This window comes from Epinephelus fuscoguttatus, linkage group LG15 (assembly GCF_011397635.1).
Source record: "Epinephelus fuscoguttatus linkage group LG15, E.fuscoguttatus.final_Chr_v1".
In the NCBI taxonomy this organism is placed as follows: Eukaryota; Metazoa; Chordata; class Actinopteri; order Perciformes; family Serranidae; genus Epinephelus; species Epinephelus fuscoguttatus.
The window spans coordinates 25,839,922-25,862,432 of record NC_064766.1 but is presented as its reverse complement, the minus strand read 5'-3'; the positions used below and the strand labels follow the sequence as shown (position 1 = coordinate 25,862,432).

The 22,511-nt window shown below is 43.4% G+C and overlaps 1 protein-coding gene across 1 annotated transcript; it reads left to right on the top strand.

Moving 5' to 3' along the window:
• Positions 1-3: 3 nt before the first annotated feature.
• Positions 4-21,950, top strand: mfsd8l2 (major facilitator superfamily domain containing 8-like 2). The gene is made up of 12 exons (XM_049597967.1): positions 4-30; positions 3,108-3,254; positions 3,479-3,664; positions 6,389-6,451; positions 6,545-6,664; positions 6,910-6,989; positions 7,446-7,728; positions 16,822-16,895; positions 17,355-17,568; positions 18,536-18,658; positions 18,839-18,969; positions 21,267-21,950. Exons 2-12 carry the CDS (start codon positions 3,179-3,181, stop codon positions 21,345-21,347), a joined length of 1,431 nt encoding a protein of 476 aa, XP_049453924.1. The 5' UTR covers positions 4-30; positions 3,108-3,178; the 3' UTR covers positions 21,348-21,950.
• Positions 21,951-22,511: the final 561 nt, after the last annotated feature.

Below are 22,511 nucleotides of genomic sequence, written 5' to 3'. Positions count from 1 at the left end.
GGACTTCCTGTTGTTTACCAAGGCTCAAAGGTGAGTGCAACATCACCTTCCTCTCTCATGTGTGTTTCTATAGAAACAACCACAGGTAAGGCAGGTAGGATGCTAATAGCCTCTCAGTGGGCCCGTGAGCCTCAGCTGCATGTAGTAATTTGCCATGGAAAACCTGAATGAATCCCGTCTTCACTATTAACTTTTTACTCGAAAGGAAACGGCACTCTGACAGTGCATGTTAGTCAGAAGGAAAAGTTGCAGTTGTGTGTTGTTGCAAGTGAAAAAGTTGGGAAAGTTGCCAATTCAATCACATCTACACACATAACACACAACAATCTTATCTTACTTTACCTTACCTTACCTTGTCTTGTCTCGTCTCGTCTCGTCTCGTCTGAATGCCAAACTCAAGGCTTAGAAACTGCAGTCCGTAAACTAATGGCTGAATTCACAGTAGCTATGTCCATTATTTATACAGTTTATGGTTTAACCCCCAAAAAATAGCTTGGGAGTATGTGGGATTTTCTTTGTTGTTGTTGTTGGTAGACAGCCCAGTCTGCAGGAAGTGACAATCAGCAGCAGCTGCAAAAGGGGGCAATACCACCAACCTGTTCGCCCACCTTTGCCTCCATCATCCTGCAGATTTGACTTTCTGCAAAACATCCTACAAGGTGACATTATAATGATGTCTGGTGTTAGTCCCTGTGGCTTTTTTGTTAATCAGTTTATCAGGCTGCCTTTTCACTATCCACTAAGTGTAACTGCTCTTTCTGTTCCATTTTATGGTGATAGACTCTCCCCACCTTCCTACGTTCGTATTTTGGGTATATTTCATTTGCCAAAAAAGAGACAACATTATTGTATTTATAGGGCAGCAATGTGGTGCAGTGGTTAGCATTGTCACTTCACAGCAAGAGGGTACTGATTCAAACCCAGGGTGGGGGAGCCCCTCTCTGTGGAGTTTGCATGTTCTCCCCGTGTAAGCGTGGGTTTTCTCTGTGTACTCCAGCTTCCTCCCACAGTCCAAAGACATGCAGGTTAATTGGTGACTCTAAATTGTCCGTAGGTGTGAATGTGAGTGTGAATGATTGTCTGCCTCTATGTGTCAGCCCTGTGATAGTCTGGTGACCCGTCCAGGGTGTACCCTGCCTCTCGCACAATGTCAGCTGGGATAGGCTCCAGCCCCCCTGTGACCCCCAACAGGATAAGCAGTTACGGAAAATGAATGATTCAATGAATATCATACTTATAATCTATTATATTTATTGTATTTATCACGACAAAGAACAAGAGCTAATTTAGATTCACCAATTAACCTGCATGTCTTTGGACTGTGGGAGGAAGCTGGAGTACCTGGAGAAAACCCACACTGACACAGTTGGAACATGCAAACTCTGCACAGAAGGGCCCCAGCTGGCCGGTGGATTTGAACACCTAACCTTCTTGCTGTGAGGCAACAGTACAAATCACTGCACCACCGTGCTGCCCACAATAATACCATAAATCAAACAATGAAATACCGAACTTGAGGCTTTAAAACTGCAGCACATGAACCAGTGGGTGGTGTCATGGTAGTTACGTCTATGATTAATACAGTCTGTGGTTTCTACAGTAGTCCAGAGCGGACAAACCAAACACTGGCTCCAAATGGGGCCATTCACGTTTTCGCTTTGGCCACCATAGTTAGCAGCCCCTTCGCACCTTCGAACCCTCTTGCTGTGAGGTGAGAGTACTAACCACTGTAGCACCGTGCCGGCCACAATAATAACAAAAATCAAGCAATGAGAGAATACCGTATGTGCAAATTTTCAAATTTCGTTGTCTTATTTTTATGCTCTGTCCTGGCTGGCTTTTGCCTCTTCATTCCCCATACACTCCGCTTTAACATTTTCCTTATGGTCGATATTTTTGAATACTAAAAAACATTTCTTGGGGTTAAATTTTTGGGCAGCCCCCCTCTGGGAGTCACCCTAGGTAGCTGCCTATGTTGCCTATAGGAAGATCCGCCTCTGATTTGACTGACAGCATTTTTTTCTTCCACATTTTATTAGTTGAAATTAGTTTAATTAGAAATTAGTCTGAATGCTGTTGGCAAAAATAATTGCGTAGTAAAGATCTGAGCCCTCACACACATACAGAGATAAAAGAGATATTGACCCAAACGTATGTGTCCTTCACCATTTCATTATCCTGTCAGCTCGTTGAGCTCCAGACCTCTCAGACTGTCCCGACACTGTGTGACATGGGAGCAGAATGCTGAGTGGGTTTATATGTGTTATTCAAACAATCGAAACTCGTTGTATTATTCATGGGTTTCTGGAAAAACATATGGAGGTATTAACTTGGTGACAGTTCTGTTTAATATAACAAGCCCAGGGCTAGGAACACCACAGCAGCTTGAGCACAGCGCCAACCTTTCAATAAAACAGACAGCGGTGTCATACCTAATTTATTCAGCATTAAATACAGTAAGGCATTATTTTATTTTAGAATATTTTCCTTTACCTCTTTATCAAATGTTCTGCTGTAAGGCTTCTTATTCTGGGAAATGTAATCGCAGTTTATCCGATATATTTTATCACCTGTATGGTTTTATTACTGTGTGTGATGTATTTGTGAGCTGCCAAGTGGAGTCTCTTCTTGTAAAAGTTATTTCGTACCCATAGCCTACAAGAAGGCAGACAGGCCCTGGCACTTTTTTTCCACTAGGCCGTGGGAGAATCAAGTGCTTTTGATGAAACTGAAGAAAACAAGATTAAAAATGTATAAAGCTGAGTGTACTTTACCTCACCTGGTAACCCGAGACATTGCCTTGACCGTGAGGCTCACAGCGTGATGCTGCGCTGCGGACGTGACTCAAAGAGAATTTCATCTTTAACATAAATGCCTAATGGGGACGGACTGCTGCAATCATTTCAGTTTGTTTTCGTTGCTGATTTGATGTATTCTGCCCTGCGTCTCAGGTCTCACCCCCGCTGAGCCTCTTCTATAGGAGGAACCTCGTGTGATCTCATTTTTCAGTCTCTAAGAAGTTTTCAAATGACCGACAAGTTCCTCTGATTATCCGGGCCAGCAGTTGTAATTGTACGCACAGTGTTTCCTGTTATCTGATTATACAGCTGAGCAGCATTCGTGGACAACATGCGCAGCCAAATGTCGGTGCATTAAAGGCAGCGAGTCACAGAGCACAATGGATAATCACCAAAAGAGGAATCTAACTTTCTTCACAATCGGACTGATATTTATGCTGAGCGGCATTGAGTACGGTAAGTTCATTATGACAGCTTTATAGATGTGAAGACATGAGATAATGGTCTCATTAGAGCTGAATCTGCCTGGCATTTTGGCTGAAGCACACATCACAGAGAGCATTTTAAATTGAAATATATTTTTCCGTGGGTAAACAAGGCTTGTCATTTACATGTCTCCCTTGTTTTTTTCTCCCTCCACACTCATCTTTCCTTCATCTCTTCTTCTCTGGTGGTCTCAGCCGTCATTCTGCCCACAATATGGAAGTATCTTCAGATTTTGGAGGCCCCCCCTTACTTCCTGGGTCTGGGTCTGTCTGCCTTCAGTTTGAGCGGGCTGATCACAGGTCCGCTTTTCGGGCTGTGGTCAGACCGGACCAAAACTACAAAGTCCATCATCCTTTTCTCCAATCTTTTTGAGATTGCTGGTGAGTGACCAAACCACAAGACAAATCACATGATTTTAGAAAGCACTGGCATGACTGTGTTTGTGTAAACTCAGACTGTAGCCAGGAGGTTTGAATGTATTCATATGATTAAATGGCCGTTATCAGTCGTTATCAGCCACATAGAAGATACATACCTGATACATCTACTAGTGGGTTCAGAGTGCCGTTGTCAGCCTGGACGTGTTAGGCCCTGATCACACATAAAGTGTTTAAGCAGCTGGAGGCGCCCATTTGTAATTGTGTTTCGTGAGAATTAAGCTGTTTCCTTATTGCCACCTGCCTTGCATTTCTGTGCTCAAGGCACCTAGCCTTTTTGCCGGAGCACTCTGAACTCCTCAAGTTGAAAAAACTTTAAGTCAGGGCAGAAAAATGCCAGACATCATCTCCGCTCTTTTTTCCCATTGTCCAATCAGCTGATTTGAGAGGCAGGTCTTCTGTGGTGGCCACGACAACAAGTTTACAGTTGGTAAACAATAAAGGAGAAACTGGTGGTATTCTCCGTTTCCCTGTGCCCACAAACTGTTTACCAAAATCTTGTCCCAATGCTGACAGATTCTGCGTACATATGCAGATATCTATTTACAAAGATTGATGCCAGCATAAAGGATGCATGATTCGCTTGATCCTCCACAACTTCACCCTCTCGTCTAAATATGGTCACCTCTGGCTTCAAAAAACCAAGATGGCGACGGCCGAAACGCATAACACAACGCTTCATAACTGCAGTCCACAAACCAATGGGGAACGTCATGGTAGCTACGTCCGTTGTTTATACAGTTTATGTTTATGGTCCTTTACATACAAATCCCCAAGTAGTGAACAATGAATAAGTAATGCACTGTGATGTACAAGACCAAATTTAAGCCACTGACTGTAGCCAGGATCACGTCTGGTTCCAAAACACCAAGATGGCGACGGGCGAAATGCCAAACTTGAGTTTTCAAAACAGCAGTCCATAAACTGATGAGTGGGTTGACCGTAGCTGTGTCCATCTAGTCTATGGTTGAAACCCTCCAAAAAATTAACTCGCCAATGTAAGAGTACGTGGAAGTGTTTTTTTTGTTTTGTTTTTTTTTTTTTTTTTGTTAGCAAAAAAAAAATCAACATTAATGCCAACTGTACAGGGGGTGAATTTTTTTTATAACAAATGTGGGCAGTACAGTGTTTGAAATGCATGTATCTATTTTCGTACGCAAAGAGAGTATGGGCCTTGGTGGATTGGTCAAACAACACAGGATTCGTAAGTTGTCACATGATGTGTGTGTTAGTAGGGCCTAACAAAAGTACTTCCTCTACACCAAACCATGATCTTTATTCTATATCTAATGACTTAGTATTTGCACCTAGACCTATTGAAAGTAAAAGTGAAACCTAACGAAACTGCGACTGTTTTAATGGGCTGATATTGGCTGTCCAAACCTACTAGCAGACGCAGAAGGCCCTTTCTAACCCATATCTATGAGGCTGATAACCTCTGATGACGCCCATTCAGTCCAATGATAACATTCCAACAGCCTGGCTACAGTCAGACAGTACATCACATATTCATTATTCACTACTCACTTCATGAGGAACTCTATGTAAAGGACTATAAATGTATAGTCCTACATACATTGGTTACATTGGTTTGTGGACTGCCGTTATAAAGCCTTGTGTTTCGCATTTCGGCTGTCACCATTTTGTATTTTTTGGAGCCAGAAGTGGCCATATTTAGATGAGAGGGTGGAGGTGTAGAGAAGCGAGGGGCAGATCTGACTCATAAACTGTAACAACATCTCACCTGTCACTTAAGCAGCCGTGCCCTTAAATATACGTAACTTTGAGCCTTAATGAAATGTAAAGGGTGAGTAATAAAAAAAGTCACCCACTGTACAGATTTCATGAATGTTGAAATTAGCCATAGAGACCAAACTGTTTTTGCACCAGGCTGTGAGTTCATCTTTAAACTTTTTGTCTCTTTTTTTTGGCAAATGAATAACACCCAAAATGGCATAAGAAGCTGGGGAGAGAGTTTATCACCATAAAAGGGAACAAAAAGAGAGAGCAGTTACATTTAATGGACAGTGAAAAGGCAACACGATAAACTGATAAACAGATAAACAAAAACGCCACAAGGACTAACACCAGCCATCATTATAATGTCACCTTGTAGGATGTTTTGCAGAAAGTCAAATCCACAGGATCCCCCACAGGTGGGGGAACAGGTTGGTGGTATTGCCCTCTTTTGCGGTTACTGTTGATTGCCCCAAGAAAAACACTCCCACGTACTCTGACATTGGCGAGCTAATTTTTTTGGTGGGTTAAATCATAGACTGTATAAATGCCGGACAAAGCTACGGTCAACCCACCCATTAGTTTATGGACTTTTGAAACCCCAAGTTTGGCATTTCGCCCGTCGCAATCTTGGTGTTTTGGAGCCAGCCATAAAGTGTCTCTCAAATGTTTTCCGGTGATTCATTTCATATAAATTTTGTTTCCTTGTATGTGCAATGCATGATGGTTGTTCGTGATCGTAAATGGTACACTACTTTTTGTAAGATGAACTCTCAGGAGATCACAAAAGTCTTTAGGATTCAGGACTGTCTGTACAAAATTTCATGGCAATCCCTTCAATAGTGGTTGAGACATTCATGTTTCAGCCTTAAAGTGAATAACTTGTCTCACACATTTTTCAGCATGATTTTCATTTTCATGTGTCCCCAGGTAACTTCATGTATTTTATTGGATACTCAAAGTGGCTGTTGTTATGCAGTCGGCTTGTAGCAGGTGACACACACACGCTCACGTGAATTCATGTCATGAAATAACACCCAAAGCCTGCTGTAAAGGTGTAACAGAAAGCTGCTGTTTTCCTCTCAGGTGTCGGCGCAGGAGCGGGCTCCTCCATCTTCGGTTTCCTGACTCGGTGCACTCGTCCCGAGGAGCGCGCCGGCATCTTTGCGGCCATCATGGCCTGTCGACAAGCTGGCCTCCTCGTGGGTCAGTTTCTCCCCCTTCATCTTACTACAGAGAGAAGTGTCTCTTTCCCTCCACCTCCTCTGTCTTCTGAGAAATATCAGACACTTGGGAGGATATGATGTGGAGGGATGTGATGTCCTCTTTGATGTTCACTTTCAACTGCGAGAAGGAGACATTCAATGGAAATCACTGATGTGGAGGCTACTGTCTCTGCACACCACTCTGTTTTTACTTCTTCTCTAAAGCTCTTCTTCCTGTCTCTCCAGGGCCGGCATTCAACCTGTTCCTGCGGCTGTGTGATTTCAAACTGGGGCCCTTTGTTGTGAACAAATATACGTCTCCTGGGGTAACAGCATCCAGATAATCAGTAATCTAAGGTTCTCTGAAAGCCTCATGAATACAGAAACAACCTTCAGAAATAGTCGCTCTACATTCTGCACTCCTGCTGCAGTTTTCTGCTTTGTTCTCTGAGTAAGAAGAATACAAAACACCTGCAGCGATATTCAGGCCCGTAACAACCCAAATCGATCTATTTCCATCTCATGAGTCTCTGAATACCTGTAGAACGGATGTAGCTCAAATGAGATATAACAAAGCTCCGGCGCCTACTTCCATTTTTCCACATAATTTGACGCTGCAAGTCTCTTTATCTCACTGTGCCAGGTTACTTTATGTCTTGAACACCTTCTTCCATAAATCAAATACTTTATCTCCCCTGATAGTTTTCCATGATTTTGATGCTGTAAAAAGAAATTCTAAGATATTTGACTCTTTTTTTTTGGTCTTTCCTCCTCACTCTCAGATCTTCATGTGCCTGTTGTGGTTGCTGCTCCAGTTTGTTGTCCTGGCTACGTACTGGGATGTACCACCCATCAGCTCAGAGGGGGGCGCGGTGATGGTGGAGATGAAACGAGAGGAGGATGACGGGGAGAAGGTGCCGCTGATGAGGTCCGATGAGGAGCAGGTGCACACCTACAGAGCTGTCAGCCCCGACCAATCGGAGACCTCCGCCTCGTGTGAGATGCACCCCGTGCGCGGCGCCTCGTCCATCTCGAACCCTTTCAAAAGCTTCAGCGCCAGCAGAGGTGAGTGAGCAGGTTTTGACTGGCTGTCCCGTGCAATGATTGTCAGCTTTCCTCTGCCTTATTTGTGGGGTTCAGGAAGGAAGAGGTGTCACTGCCAATGCACATGTTTCGTATCAGCTCTGTTGGGTTTTTTCTGTCTGCATGCACACACACTCATACCTACACACACAGGTCTCTCTGAGAAATCCTGTGTGGCACGTCAGATCAGATTCCCTGTGTATTGATTGGACTTGTGTGTATGTGTCTGGTTTATGTCAGAGTGAGCATGTATATGTATGATGTCAGGTGTCCTATTGGATTTGTGTCATAGTAAGTTTACATGGGATGCAAGCTGTGATTGTGTGCCGTTATTGATTAACTTTTCCTGTACTTTGTTAGTCTGTGTGTGCGCGCGTGTGTGTGCGCTCGTGTGTGTGTGTGTGTGTGTGTGTGTGTGTGTGTGTGTGAAACCTCCAAATCGATTCTCTGACTCTTTGAAGATGTGGCAAAGGGATGGATGGCAGACTTCCTTTTTCTTATTGACTGACTTGCTATGGTTGACTCGTGGATGAAATGGAGACAGAATTGGAAATGTGGCTAACATTCGTCTTATTGATTCCCCTTTTTGATTTGAAGAAAATCTACAACACCAGAAACTCATGCAAGAGCAAAACTGGAGGATGTCTGCGGCTCGCGCACACACACTGTAGGAGTGTCTGTTAGCCGTTACAATGTGTCTGGTATTCGCTCTCGTGAATTATTGATCCTCCTCGACTTCTTGTGCATGAGTGAAGAATCTTTGAAACTCCGGCAACTCTTTCACTTGCTGTGTTCTTTTTTTCATCAAGTCTTTTAGTTCTGGTCGGAGTCGTGCATCACAAACAACACAAGTGAAACCAGTGTGAACTTTTGCCTTTGGAACAAGGATCATGGATATTGTAGCCTTAGCCATGGTGACACTTCATTGACGGCCTGTCACTCAAAGCAGTCACACCCTCAAATATGCATAACTTTAAACCTTAATTAAATGTAAAATTAATCCCTCATACAGTTTTCATGAATGCTTAAAATTAGCTGTAGAGATCAAAACCGTTTTTGTACCAGGCTGTAAACACGATCCGCCCATCTCAGAGAAGAGTCACTCCTGTGTTCCCAGGGTTATATGTTCTGTTGATGTCAACTAACATTGTAAGAGATTGGAGATTGTTATCGTTACAGTTCCAATCAAGACTCAAGTCATGATTTGCCCACAAATTTGAGGGTGTAGGTTTCAAGTAGTATAACATCAGGTGGCTACAAGCTGTTGAAGGTGGATGATTTCAACCATGGACTGTAGAAATAATGGACGTAGCTACTGTGACGTCACCCACTGGTTTGTGGGCTATTGTAGTCTCGAGTTTGGCACTTCGGAGCCTGGTCTCACTCTGAAGTCATCGAAATCCGGCGCTTGGGCAGTGAGAAACCAACAAAAAAAGACGTCCTTTAATGTCAGCATGATACGCAGCCAGTTGACGTTATAGTTTAATGGCGCCCAGTAGCATCAGGGGCAAACGCAGCGGGACAAGGATGATAGTTAAGGCGGTGAAAGTCGGAAGAGTGGGGTCGGTGGGAGTGGTGGTGTATGGGTTGTTGAAGGAAAAAAAAGAAGACAATGCATGTAAAAGGCAGAACTTGACACAGCAACAACCAACACACCCAGGGTACCTTGCTCGTTGTATGTGGACGTGGAAAGTCCATGACCAAACGTCATGAGATTGGAGTGAAAATGTGTTGCACTTCGGCGGTAGCTTTTTTTTGTTGTTGTTGTTTTTTTTTTTAGGCAGACGTATCTGGGCGAGAGGCTGGTGATGTGGAGGAGCAAGAGGTGGATCCGACTGAGAGGCCAAGGTCATTATCAGCAGATAGCCTGTCACTCAAAGCAGCCATACCCTTAATTATGCATAACTGTAAACCTTAATATAATGCAAACAGGTGAAATATATAGAAATTCACCCCCTGTGCAGTTGTCATTAACTGGGGTACTAGCCATAGAGACCAAACCATTTTTTGTACCAGGCTGTAAACGTGTTTATTTCTGCTGTAAAGTTGGATATTTTAACATGGGGGTCTATGGGGATTGATTCACTTTTGGAGCCAGCCTCAGGTGGCCATTCGTGGAACTGCAGTTTTTGGCACTTCCACATTGTCTTCATTTTTCAGCCCCCCCGGATGTTGCCGCTTGTATTATTAATAAGCAGTGTATAAACAATTGATAATGGTTAACAGGAAGGAGTTACGTTTGGGAAAAATGCTTGATGGCTTTCTTGCCAAGTGTTACATAGCAAGACTGATAGACTCTCATGTGCGGAAGGGTTAGGGTTAGGCTAGGGTTAGATAAATATGAAGCTACTGCCAGCAGCTGGTTAGCTTAGCTTAGCATAAAGACTGAAAGCAGGGGGAAAAAGCTTTACTATGTCATTCCAGATGCTCAAGAATACGTCTTCCAGCACCTCTAAAGCAGGGCGTACACTTTATAACCTGAGCTCATTTTAGAAATGTTAATGTTTAATTCCAACTCCAAAGCCAAAGACCATGATTAATGTGCTCACACTAATTTCTGTATCCTGTTGGTGGTCGTGGGCTGGGGGGGCTGGAGCCTATCCCAGCTGACACTGGGCGAGAGACCGGGTACACCCTGGACAGGTCACCAGACTATCACAGGGCTGACACATAGAGACAGACAACCATTCACACTCACATTCACACCTACGGACAATTTAGAGTCACCAATTAAACTGAGTGTCTTTGGACTGTGGGAGGAAGCTGGAGTACCTGGAGGAAACCCACGCTGACACGGGGAGAACATGCAACCTCCACACAGAAGGGCTCCGCCACCCTGAGTTCAAACCAGCTCACACTGTACATGTAAAATAGAAAATGAAATGGCCAGTCAGCCTCTGTGGACAATTCTGGCTATTGAAAACTGTCAATATAGATTTGTTTGAAAGCTCAATGGAGGGCCAAAATTAGTTTGCTAGTGGAGGTAGAGTTCACAGTTACATAGACACAGACGTCCCAAAAAGAGCTAAAAATTAAATTTCTGCAAAAACTAGTCAGTCTAAGTTTTGATTCTTTCCCTCTGTTGCTCTCTGACACACTCATACTCACACTCAAGTTAGACACACTAACAAACATGCTGGGTATACTGGGTATATTGACTGAGGCAGTGACCCCGGGGAATCAACTCGAAGCTCTGCTTCAGCAGTTTGAGAACCTAACAATGGCCAACCAAAATTTCTGACATGTCCGAAATTCAGTCTTCCATTCTGGAGCAGTTCCTCGGGCCATGATTAGTCTTCACTTCCCCTGTTCACTGCCTGACAAAGCTGAAATTACGTTTGAGTCTTAAAGGAGTCGTGAGGCTCAAAAATCGGGTCAGTAACTGGCTCACATCGTACAGTGTACGCCCGACTTCTGAACATCCAACAGCTGTTCAGGAGCAGTTGATCGTGCTGTGACTGGTCCGCGCTCCTCCCTAAGCACTGCACAGCAACCAACGGCTGACAAATCTGACACTCAGTCTGACTCTAACATGAGAAATGCAACCCCAAAAATTGGGTCAGAACTGGCTCAAGTCGTACAGGTTACGCCCAGTTTAAGATCAGCAATTAAACCTTGGAATCGTCTGAGTGGTAGTAAAGGGATACTCAACCAATTTTCAACCAGGCCTGTGCCACTGTGATGTTGGGAGTTTGTGCAGATAAACAGTGTTGAGGTGCCCCTTGTGCCACCAGCTTCTGGAGCTCCCGACCCATCTGCCAGCCAAAACACTGGTCCCATGCACACACACCCCACACAACAGCCACACAAACGTGGTTCAATATTGTCCAAGTATCCCTTTAATGAGGTCAACTTGAAGTTTTGCTGAAGCACATTCCAAGTATGTGGGGCACAGCAACAAAAGGCCGATCTTCTCTCTGTAACTCTGTGTGAACCTGCAGGGTGAACCATGTCTGTGAGCTGAGCAGTGTCTTCCTGGTTGTCTTGGTAACAACCTCACAGTGACAACAAGACTCAAGGAAGTCTTTAAGCCGGCCAAGAGATAAAAGACTCAAGGAAGTCTCTGCGCCTGCCAAGAAATTGTTCTAGCTTAAAACTCCCCGGAAACAATTTGTTACATTTCTCTTGTTCACTTCACAGACTAAACAATCACGTTACACTAGGTGATGATGTCATCGTAGTAATTTTGGCTTGAACTTGAAGACTAACAACACGGGAGCTGGAGTAAAAGATGTGGGTGTTTACCTGTAGCCAAGGTAAAATGAAAGACATGTTGCATCATGGACATTATAGGATCTAGAAAATCCGGATATTTCCGCCTCTGCTGTAGTGATTTTTAAAAAATCTGTCTCTTCTAAGTCCCCCAAATTTATGGAAATGCAAAATGCATCATCTCAAAGCCTCTTTAAACCCATATAATGATGTTTAAACCCACATCAACCTACGGATAGCTACATAGAGCTTGTAAATACACTCACATACATTAAAATACATGACTATAAATACATCCACTGCACATACAGTGCACACCGCAGTTGTGAACAAAACTGAAATCATATAAATAATAGTAAAACCAGTGAACAGAGAGAGCTGAACCTCAGTAGATCACACACTGTAATATCAAGCCATTCCTCCAGCCATCTGGCATGGACTTCCAAATTTAGCAGCAAGCCCAGCTCATTTTTCCTCCTCTCCAAGTCCATAAGGGAGTTTTGGTTCCAGGGAAAGCTGGTATCAGAATTTGGAATTTATCCTTCTCTCGTGTTATCATGTTTTGGACATAAGAACTCTCACTTATCTCTAGAAAAAGACAATTAATTGGACCGGACTGGAGGATCAACATGACCAACCAGCCAGGATTCATCAGCCTCTTTCAGTCTTAAAGGGACAGTTTGGATTTTTTGAAGTTGGGTTGTATGAAAAACTCCTCCATCAGTCAGTGTATTACCTACAGTAGATGTCAGAGAAGCAGACTGTAGTCTGACATGAAAACTAAGCAAGGGCCAGCAGCAAAACATATTTTAGCCGCCTAAAAAAAGACCTACCTAGTAAAGTAAATATCAGTTTAAGTGGACGCTGTATTTAAATCCCTTTACCTTGCCGTCAAACATCTCTTTCCTTTGGCACAACATTTTCTCAGCTGTAGAACTTTTGTATTCTTATGCGTAAGCGCCCCCAGCGTTGTGCACTGTATTACACTGCAGGTCGGCTGTTTGAGTCAGACCTTCAGCAGTTTATGGAAGAAACAACAAATACAAGAAAATACAAAAAAGGCCGTTCACCATGGAGACAAGAGGATACCTTTGTGAACCGAACTACAGAGAAGAAGACATTTTGCACAGGGAGACTTAACGAACTGAAAGAGAGAAAGATGGGAAACTTCTGAAGAAACTGGAAGAGATCAAGCTACCTGGTGGTGCTGGTGTGTAAACTATAGGGGTGTAATGACTCACAAAATTCAGCGTTCGGTCGAAGCAGTAGGCCTTTCCATGGCAGAAGAGCTGCTGCGCTACAAGAAATATTCCACTATAAATGAGAGGTGCCACAGAGAACAACCTTGCACTGATCATGGATATGACCAGGTAACTGATATTGTTCTTTGTCAGTGATGTGCTGCTGTAGAGCAGAGGGCGGAGGTTGAGCAAGTAGGGATACTCCCACTGGTACAGCATGGACACTGTGGACACATTCACACTGGCGCTATTTCGTCCCCTTTGAACGAACCCTGGTCCGCTTCCACAGATAGTTCGGATCGTTTGGAGTGGTGTGAACGCTCATTCGAACTCTGGTGCTGACTAAATGAGTGAACCCTGCTCTGCTTAAAAACGGGATCTCGGTTCACTTGCGAGTGAACCCTGGTGAGGTTTGCTTACTGTGGGAAATGCAAACGGACTATCCAGCAAACCAAAGAGAGGAAGTGAACCAAAGAGAGGAAGTGAGGTAGAGCGCAGTGCATTTTTGTGGTGATCAAGCCAGCTGAAGGGGATGGATTTCCGTTTTCGGCCCTGGCCAATCGATGAGCCAGGTTTTCTTCTTCCTCATGCTTTTCTTCTTCCTGGTCAGTGGTCGTTTCGGGCAATATGGCCCCCAAATGTCTAGCTGTTGTAACTGCGTGACATTGTCCTGGCGGTTTGGTCCGCTTTAAGAAGTGCATTGTGAAAGTGAACCGAACCAAATGAAGGTGTGAACTTTTTTCGGCATTCCCCGCCCAATCGAACTAAGTCCCCCGGACTATGTCATGTGACACCAGGTTGAGGTGGCAGTCACCTGTGCCGCTACCAGCAGCCAGAGGAGAGAGTGGTTTTTGTACAAAGCAGGAATTACTGTCTTGCTGAAATGGGCTCATTAAAGTCTGGGTAAAGCAAAATCATTGATTTCTTTTGAAACACTTTATACTTGTTAGTAAATACTTGAAAACATTAAAAGACTGTGAACTGTGTAGTTTAAGAATTGTGGAGTTAGTTAATCTGTTTCTCATCATTTCTCTGTCCTTTGTTTTTTGGCGGGCCTAAAAGCATGCTCGATAACACACTAAAGCCTTCCTAAACATAACCCTTTCCTATATAAATAATACAAAACTACTGTCATTACAGCACATAGTAGCCTATCAGGATCATTTCCCAATTTTTCTATGTCCCACAAGCTCTCTGAGCTCTTTCAGTCTGATAAATACAGGAATAAACATCTCTATTAAATGCAGCAGTCATATTAACACTAGCTAAACAGATGGAGGAGGGAGGTTGGGGTGGAGGATGGAGAAGTGAGGGGAGGAGTAGGAGGAACCTACTGTTGTCCAACCTGAGCTGAACAGTGAGCAGCCTCTTCCACCTTACTTACTGTCCCCGTCAAACTGGATGCACCCTCTTCTTTGACATCCTGTTAAAAACATCCTTCTTCTTATTGTTCTTCTCCGGCTTTTCCTCCTTTGCTTTCTTTTTCATCTCCTTCTCATGCATTTTGCTTTTATTTTCTGAAGCTCTGTCTCTCTCTCCATGATTAGACCACTCTTCTCTTCCACTCCTCATCCATCTTACCTTTTTGTATAGCTTTTGGGTTTCAGTTACATCACCGCCTGATGCTTTGGTGTGCTTTTGACAGTGCTTCAGTTGTGTTTTGCATTTTCATTTGGACAGATTTTTTATAACAGTGTGTGTGGTCCTGAATTTTTCTGAGAACAAAGAATATGAGAGTCAATAAACGGATGTTTTGATAGTTTTGCTGTCGTCAAACATTGACCCCTACGACTTCAATTAATCAAGAGTTTTCTCAGTTTTTTGGATTCTTCGCTCACTGTGGAGGTGTGCAGGAAAAACAAAGTTTTCTTTAAGAATTCAAGGTAACACAAGGTGAATAATTGATAAACAAATGGTAATTTTCGGTTGAAGCGTTCCTTTAATTTCACAGTTTTGAATACATCACTCTTAGCCCAAGGACCCAGAGATCTACTGCTGACTGTTACAACACAACCTTAGGACAACCTCTGAATCAGAAGCTCAGTTTTACCTGATGGTTGGGCACAGCAGTGCTCTTCAGCAACTATCGCTCTGCCTTTTTTGGCAGTGGCTGTACATAATCCTCCTGAGAGAAATGTTCACTGCAGACGCTGAGTTGTCTCTGTCTTGCAGGTGGAGTGTTGATGTCTGTATTCAGTGCAGTTGGCCACAGCTGGTTTCATCTCTTTGTTTGAACATCCAGAAAAACACAAGCATGCACAGCTCATTCTCATTTTCATGTCGTCATCTACCGACACTTTGTCATGCCCCTTAGTGTGTGATAATGACATCGAGGGTACCCTTTGGCATCTCTGTAGCCCTTTTTACACAGAAGTCCCTTCCTTATGCTGCCTTTGCATTTTTACATAGAACCAAATGATGACAGCATTGTGGCGCACCAGTGTTTGATTTTAGACAGCCTGATCGGCGTGACATGTAACACAACAGCAATGGCCTCTAGTCTGACATATAACACACACGTTGGCAGCATTTTACAAACAGTAACTATGGCATAACATGGCATTAACATTTATTCACCATCTCTGTTATATGGCAGCCAATCTCGTCCTCTGCTCTGAGGGTAAGAACCTCCCAGACCTTGTTGTTTGCCCAATTTGTGGTCATTTTTGGCTGCTTTTCGTTTTCTTTGAGTCTGCTGCTAACTGCTAACAGCTACTTTTTAAATATCCTGTTGGTGGGTTGCACACATAACACATCATCAAAACATCACAGCCGTTCTGTTGTGCTGCCTGTCCTGTTTATACAGATATCATTTCGGTGCTGATACTACCTCCAGTACCACTTTAAACAAGAGACAACGCTGTCCCCCCATTCTGCGGTTGTACTTTTTATACAGAATGGCAAGGGGGCGTAACGGTATGAAATTCCCACCTTGAAGAGGCAGTGTTAAAGGGGCTTATGAGATGCAACAGGCTTTCAACTAACTCCAATGTCAAAACACTAAGGCAGGCGAGAAAGATGGTGGATGGGTCAAAAGAAGACCTTTAGCTATTCCTTCAGTCTTTCTTTTTCGGGCTTTTTTAGATGGGGCTTTATATTGACATGATTGACTTAGCTCTTTGACAAGAAATGCAAACAGCAGCTTCACTCAGAGGCTCTGGTTTAGGGGCCCGTTGAGCCCTTGGGCCTGGGTCCAGCACGCCTGTTCGGTAACACACCCATCATAAGATAACGTTCTACTATTAAGAAAATGTAGTACCAAAGGAAATGGCCGTCTGATAGCAAATTAAGGCAGTAAAAACTACATATAGCGCACACTTGTTTTGGTTATTGAGTTTTTTAGGAAACTAAAATACATTTCACTGCTGCCCCCACCCACAGCAGTACATTGCTGAGTTTCTGTGGTGGTACTCCTGCCTACTTTAAAAAAAATTCGAACCATCCTTTTTAAGATTACTTTTAGACTAATAAGTTTGCTTTTCTCTTTAAGCTTCTTTATCTCATCCTGACTTGCCAGCCGAAACTTTCAATTCAGTGATACCACTTGAGCTTGTTTTATGATTTTCTCTTTGGTTTCTCTGTTTTTTTTCCGATCTCTCTCTCTCTGTCTTTCACTCTGCAGAGTTCCTGAGAGAGGAGGTGGTTGTTCTCCTCACGGCTCAGTTCATCACTCTCTTCAATCAGACAGCGCTGGAGGTGAGAGCAGCTACCGTTGAGATCCATCAGCCAGGGTTTCCAAGCATTTCACACAGTGTCACACTATTTTACCCCGAGTTTCATCCAAACTGCATCAATCTGAGCCTTACCTGGAAAGACCCGCACTGTTACTTTGAGAAAATAATCAAGTGTCGCTTAACGCTCAGAGTAAAACTGATGTAACAAGTGCACATAATCAGTCTCTATGTCCCCGACGTAAACATGAAGAGGCCTTTTCTCCTCTCATTAAACTGTTGCGACTGAATTGTCACGCAGTGCTGACCTGGATTATACAATCATTTCAATATCAAAACAGAACGAAACGTTTGATCTGGACTGAACGAAGCCTTAGAAGGACTTAAAAGGTGCTGGTTTCAGCTCTAATATAAATCCTCCTCCTCGTACTCTGACTGAATCTCTTTGTCTGGCCTTGCCAACATCTTTCTCAAAATCCCCCAGACCATGGTGACTCCTCTGACGCAGCGCCACTTCAGCTTCGGCGAGCTGGGCAACAGCCTGATGTACAGCCTGTGCGGGGTGGAGGTCATCCTGGGCTTCTTCTTTGTGCGCTGGCTGAGCAGGAGGGTGGCGGACCGCGCCGTGCTGGCTGCGGGCCTGGTCATCTGCTGCACCGCTTGTATCTGGTGCCTCATCTTCCTCTGCAACCCCCGAGGTGCTAACCTGTCCAGGAAAACATACAAACACGAATGCAAAGGCGCACAAAAATGCCTCGCGTTGTGTGCCAAATCCTTCCCGTGCGACTGTTGTTGGTGTGCTGTGCATATTGGGTTACACTCTGGCTGAATTGAATGTGCCCTGTAAATGATATCATTCAGACTGTGGCAGGCCAGCAGGAGATCATACAGGCAAGCTGGATCCTGTATGTTCATGTTGGCCCGCGTCTGTTGCAGCTCGTCACATTTATCGCTCTGATTACAAGTGACAGGTGCTGGAGCTGGGGAGTGCCTGAGTACATATAAAGGGATTACAATAATCTAATTAGACAAAAATGCTATTTGTTAAAGCGTATCCTACTTTTGTTTGCTATTTGTTACAGTTACAGTTTAAGCAACCAAAGAAAGAAATGCAACCTTAAAGGCAGATACCTGAGGAAAAATATATGCATATTTTTTTCTCTTGGACCACTAAGAAACATGATTTATTGGCGAAATTGCTTTTTGATTATAAGATTACAGACTTTCAGCTTATGCAGGAACATCCAACAGTTTGAGTGGGCACACATTCACACAAACATGTGCATGGTGCAAAGCAGCAGAGAACAAATATCTAGTGGCTGCCAGCTTGGCAGTGGTTTAGTTTTCAGATAGAGCTATCTCTGGTGGTGGTGCCAACCCATTTGTGGAAGGGACTTAAAAACCCGAGAGAAGAAGGGACGGATAACTGAAGTATGATCTGACACACACTTTGAATCCTTACTGCCACATATCAGAAGTGAAAAGCGGCAAAATATTACTAATTAATAGCTAAGAGATGTAATAATATAAATATTTTATGTCTGTGAGAGTTGGTGTTAGAGTTTAGTTTTTAAAGGTAATTGTTTAATGATATATTCCATATAATACGGGGGCAAACTACTATAATTCAGTAATAGCAGGGTGTTATGTTTCCATCCCTGCCAGGTGGGTATGGATGGGAGCTGTCCGCCTTCATCATCGGAGTGTTTCTACAGCTGCTGGGGCTTCCCTTCGTGGCCGTGTCTCAGGTGTCTCTCTTCTCCAAAGTCACTGCAGAGAAAACACAAGGTTGGCTCATTTTACCGCCACTGTTTGCACGATTCAACATATTAAAACAACAGATTGCGGCGCAGCATATGTGATGCAAAGAAACAGTTATACGTGCTGTAATTTCTAACCATATTTCAGTGTTTGTGCTTGATATAAATAAACTTTTTTTTTATTTTCTTTGTGATGCCTCACAAAAAGGATTCAGCCAAGGTGTTAGACGCTCAGTCGGGGGCCTGGCCACCATCTTGGGTCCTTTGTGGGCTGGAGGACTGACCAGTAATTTGTACGTGATGCTGGGCATGATGCTAGCTCTCCTTATAATGATCACAGTAAGTGGAGCACAGCTCATTTGACTACAACAGCATCAGAAAACTGGTAACATGATGAATTAAAAGAGGAGTTTGACATTCTGGGCAACATGCTTATCCACTTTCTTGCCAAGAGTGACAAGAGAAAACTGATACTACTCCGCAGAAAGACATGAAACGGGTAAACAGCTAGCCTGGCTTGGATTACAAACAAAATATAACGTGTTAATTATTGAGCTTTGAAGGTGCTAGTAGGTGGATTTTGTTTTTACTTCCTGACTGAGCCAAGCTAGCTTTTTCCCTGTGTTAACCATCCTTTATGCTAAGCTAACTAGATGTTTAGCTGTTGCCTCCTTAAAATCCACCTGCTGGTACTTGAAGTGCACTTATTAAAATGTTATATGTTTATTCCATAAAACACCAAAGTGCAAAAATTATAGTTTGTGGTTCTACAGGGACTTATGTGCTTGACTATTTCTTGGGGGAGCGTATCTATTTTCCCAGGGGCCTTTTTGCCCAGCTCATTATCCTCTTAAGAAATACTTCACCTGCTAAATGACCATTTATATATTAAATGGATAATGCACCCAAAAATGAAAATTCAGCCATTATCTACTCACCCATATGCCGAGGGAGGCTCTGGTGAAGTTTTAGAGTCCTCACATCACCCAATGGAGCCTTACAGAGTCCATAGTGACACTTGGATCACTACAGACGAGCAGTATGGAGATATTTTGTGGTTTCAATTATATGTTTTTGGACGTTTGAATCTGGGGCGGCATAAGCCTCCATTAGGTGGAGTTGTGTTGCTACCTCCTCTCCCCTTGGATCTCCCCAAGGGATGTGAGGACTCTAAAACTTCACCTGAGCCTCCATCGGCATATGGGTGAGTAGATAATGGTTGAATTTTCATTTTTGGGTGCACTATCCCTTTAATTTCTCACCCAGTGTTACCTTCAGTTTGTGAAAACAAAACTTTGTTTTTGTCACATGGCTCCACAGTGAACAAAGAATCCAAAAAGGGCTAACATTATTCATGAATTGGAGGATTGGGGATGAGTGTGTCTATGCACACCTGTACGCTTGAACTCTGCTCAAGTGGAGCTCATACACATGCACATGCTCAGACTTGTATTACATGTGTGGGAGTTTGCAGTGGTTAGCATTGTCGCCTCACAGGGTTCCTGGTTCGCGTTGGTTTTCTCCGGGTACTCTGGCTTCCTCCCACAGTCCAAAGACATGCAGGTTAATTGGTGACTCTAAATTGTCCGTAGGTGTGAATGTGAGTGTGAATGGTTGTCTATCTCTATGTGTCAGCCCTGTGATAGTCTGGTGACCTGTCCAGGGTGAACCCCGCCTCTCACCCAATGTCAGCTGGGATAGGCTCCAGCATCCCTGTGACCCCCAACAGGATAAGCACTTTGGTCGCTATATCCCCCTTCATAACAACTGTACAGGGGGTGAATTTTTTTGCTCGTTCACTTTTTATTAAGGCTTAAAGTTACACACAGTAAAGGGCGGGCTGCTTTGAGTGGCAGTAATAGTGACCTCGGCCTCTCAGTCAGATCCATCCCTCGCTCCTGCACAGCGTCAGCTTCTTGCCCAAATGTGGTCACTTCTGGTTCCAAAAAAAACAGATGGCGATATTCCACAAACCAGTGGGTGACATCATGGTAGCTACATCCATTATTTTTACAGACCATGATTGAAATCATCCACCTTCAACAGCTTGTATGCTACTGACGCTTTACTCCTTAAAACCTATGCCCCCAAATTTGTGGGCAAATCTTGACTTTAGACATTGTTATCTCCTCAGTGGCTGAACAGATTTTTATCATTCAAACTGCATTTGAAACGTCCACGTCATTTTATCAGTTTGTAATTTGAACTGAAGAGATAGGAATCTCCAGACTAGTTAATATCAAGAGAACATATGACCCGGGATCATAGAAATTACTCATCTCTGACAGGCGCTTCACTTCCTGCTAAGCTAAGACTACAAGCTTCATATTTGCACTATCAGTCTTCACATCTAACTCTCTGCAAGACAGCGAATGAGTGTATTGCCCCAAATTTTTTACTACTGCTTTAATTTTCATGCTTTCATAGAGCTGGTATTGACATACTGCTTCTTTTCTACCTACCCTGTGTGTGCCTTCTCTATTGTGACTATTCAAAGGTTTTTTCTCACACACCCAAACTGAAAAACAGTGGCTACTCGCCAGTAAAATCCTTAACTCAGCATGTCTTTGACTGTGATAGCCTCTACTTATTGCTCTCTGTTCTCTAAAGGCATATCACGGTGTACATTTTCGCAGGTTATGACAGCGCTGTCCTACGAGCGGCTGACTGAGCCCAGGGCAGTGCAGTGCGCCCAGAGCTCTGACAGCGGAGGATAGAGCTGCAGCCTCTCTGAAGAGCCCGAGAGGCTAAAGATGGACAGAGGGAGTGCCCTTCACTTCTGAGAGAATCAATACAAGTTTACTGCAGAGAGGAAACTGTATGAGTGTGGAATAAAAAATGTTCAAAACACACACTGTACCTCAGATCCTGCTGTAGAGGTGATCACACAGGTAAACACACTGTATGTTTCCAAAGCGTTGCACAATCTCTCTGTTATCAGACTTTATTAGAATCCACCTTGTCATGCACATCACTATCAGACTATTAATTATACTTTACACAAGGGGGCACCATTGCTCTCATATTGAATATTCAGAGGTGTAATTGAAGATGAAAGCCATTATTTTTAAACTGAACTATTTATATTCCCAGGTGTTGATGAAAAGATGAGAGAGCAGGTTTTTTTTTCTCCATGTGACCCATGTACCAAATTTTTCATTCCTCGTCCCGACTCTTTCTTCCTCTAAGAAAAAAGCAAAAGAAATGCTGGGCTGAAAATGAAAACAGTTGACACAATGGGTGCAGGAGAGGAGTTGTCAACATCTTAGCAGCTCCGTGTCAGTGTAGCTGATAGAAGACGAGGGTCAAAGACAGTGAAGCTTTAGAGATTTCTGGATATTTATTTGCAGTGTTGGAGTACAACTGTGTTTCTGGTGTTAATACAGAGCCTCGGATGTGACTCAAGCAGATAGATGTTATCTGAAAGTATTCCTCTGTATCTAATGTGCAAATGAGAAACTCCTAAATTAAAAACCAAATTTAAAAAGTACTTCTTAATTAGCCATCTCTATCGTTTTACTATGGGGGGGATTTAAAGTTTAATTGCCTGTATTCATTATTCAAAACATGACAAGGTGTGACTTGTGTATAGTCAGCTGTTCTTGCCTATATTCTCCTCTAGGATGTGCTGTATGCTACACATAATGCTGAGAGCAACATCAAGGCATTGTGGATTCCCTTTGTACCAATGAACATGGCTCTGGCCAATCTCTGTGTTTTTGCATAATTGCAGATAAGGCTCAGTAACCTTTTCCAGTTTTCTACACTCAGCATGTGATGTTTGGCTTTCCAGAGGCTTTTCGCCTGAAATGGAAATTTTAATCTTTGGGACTCAAGGACATAATATATATAAGTACTTTCATGCCCTGATCAGCGTATTC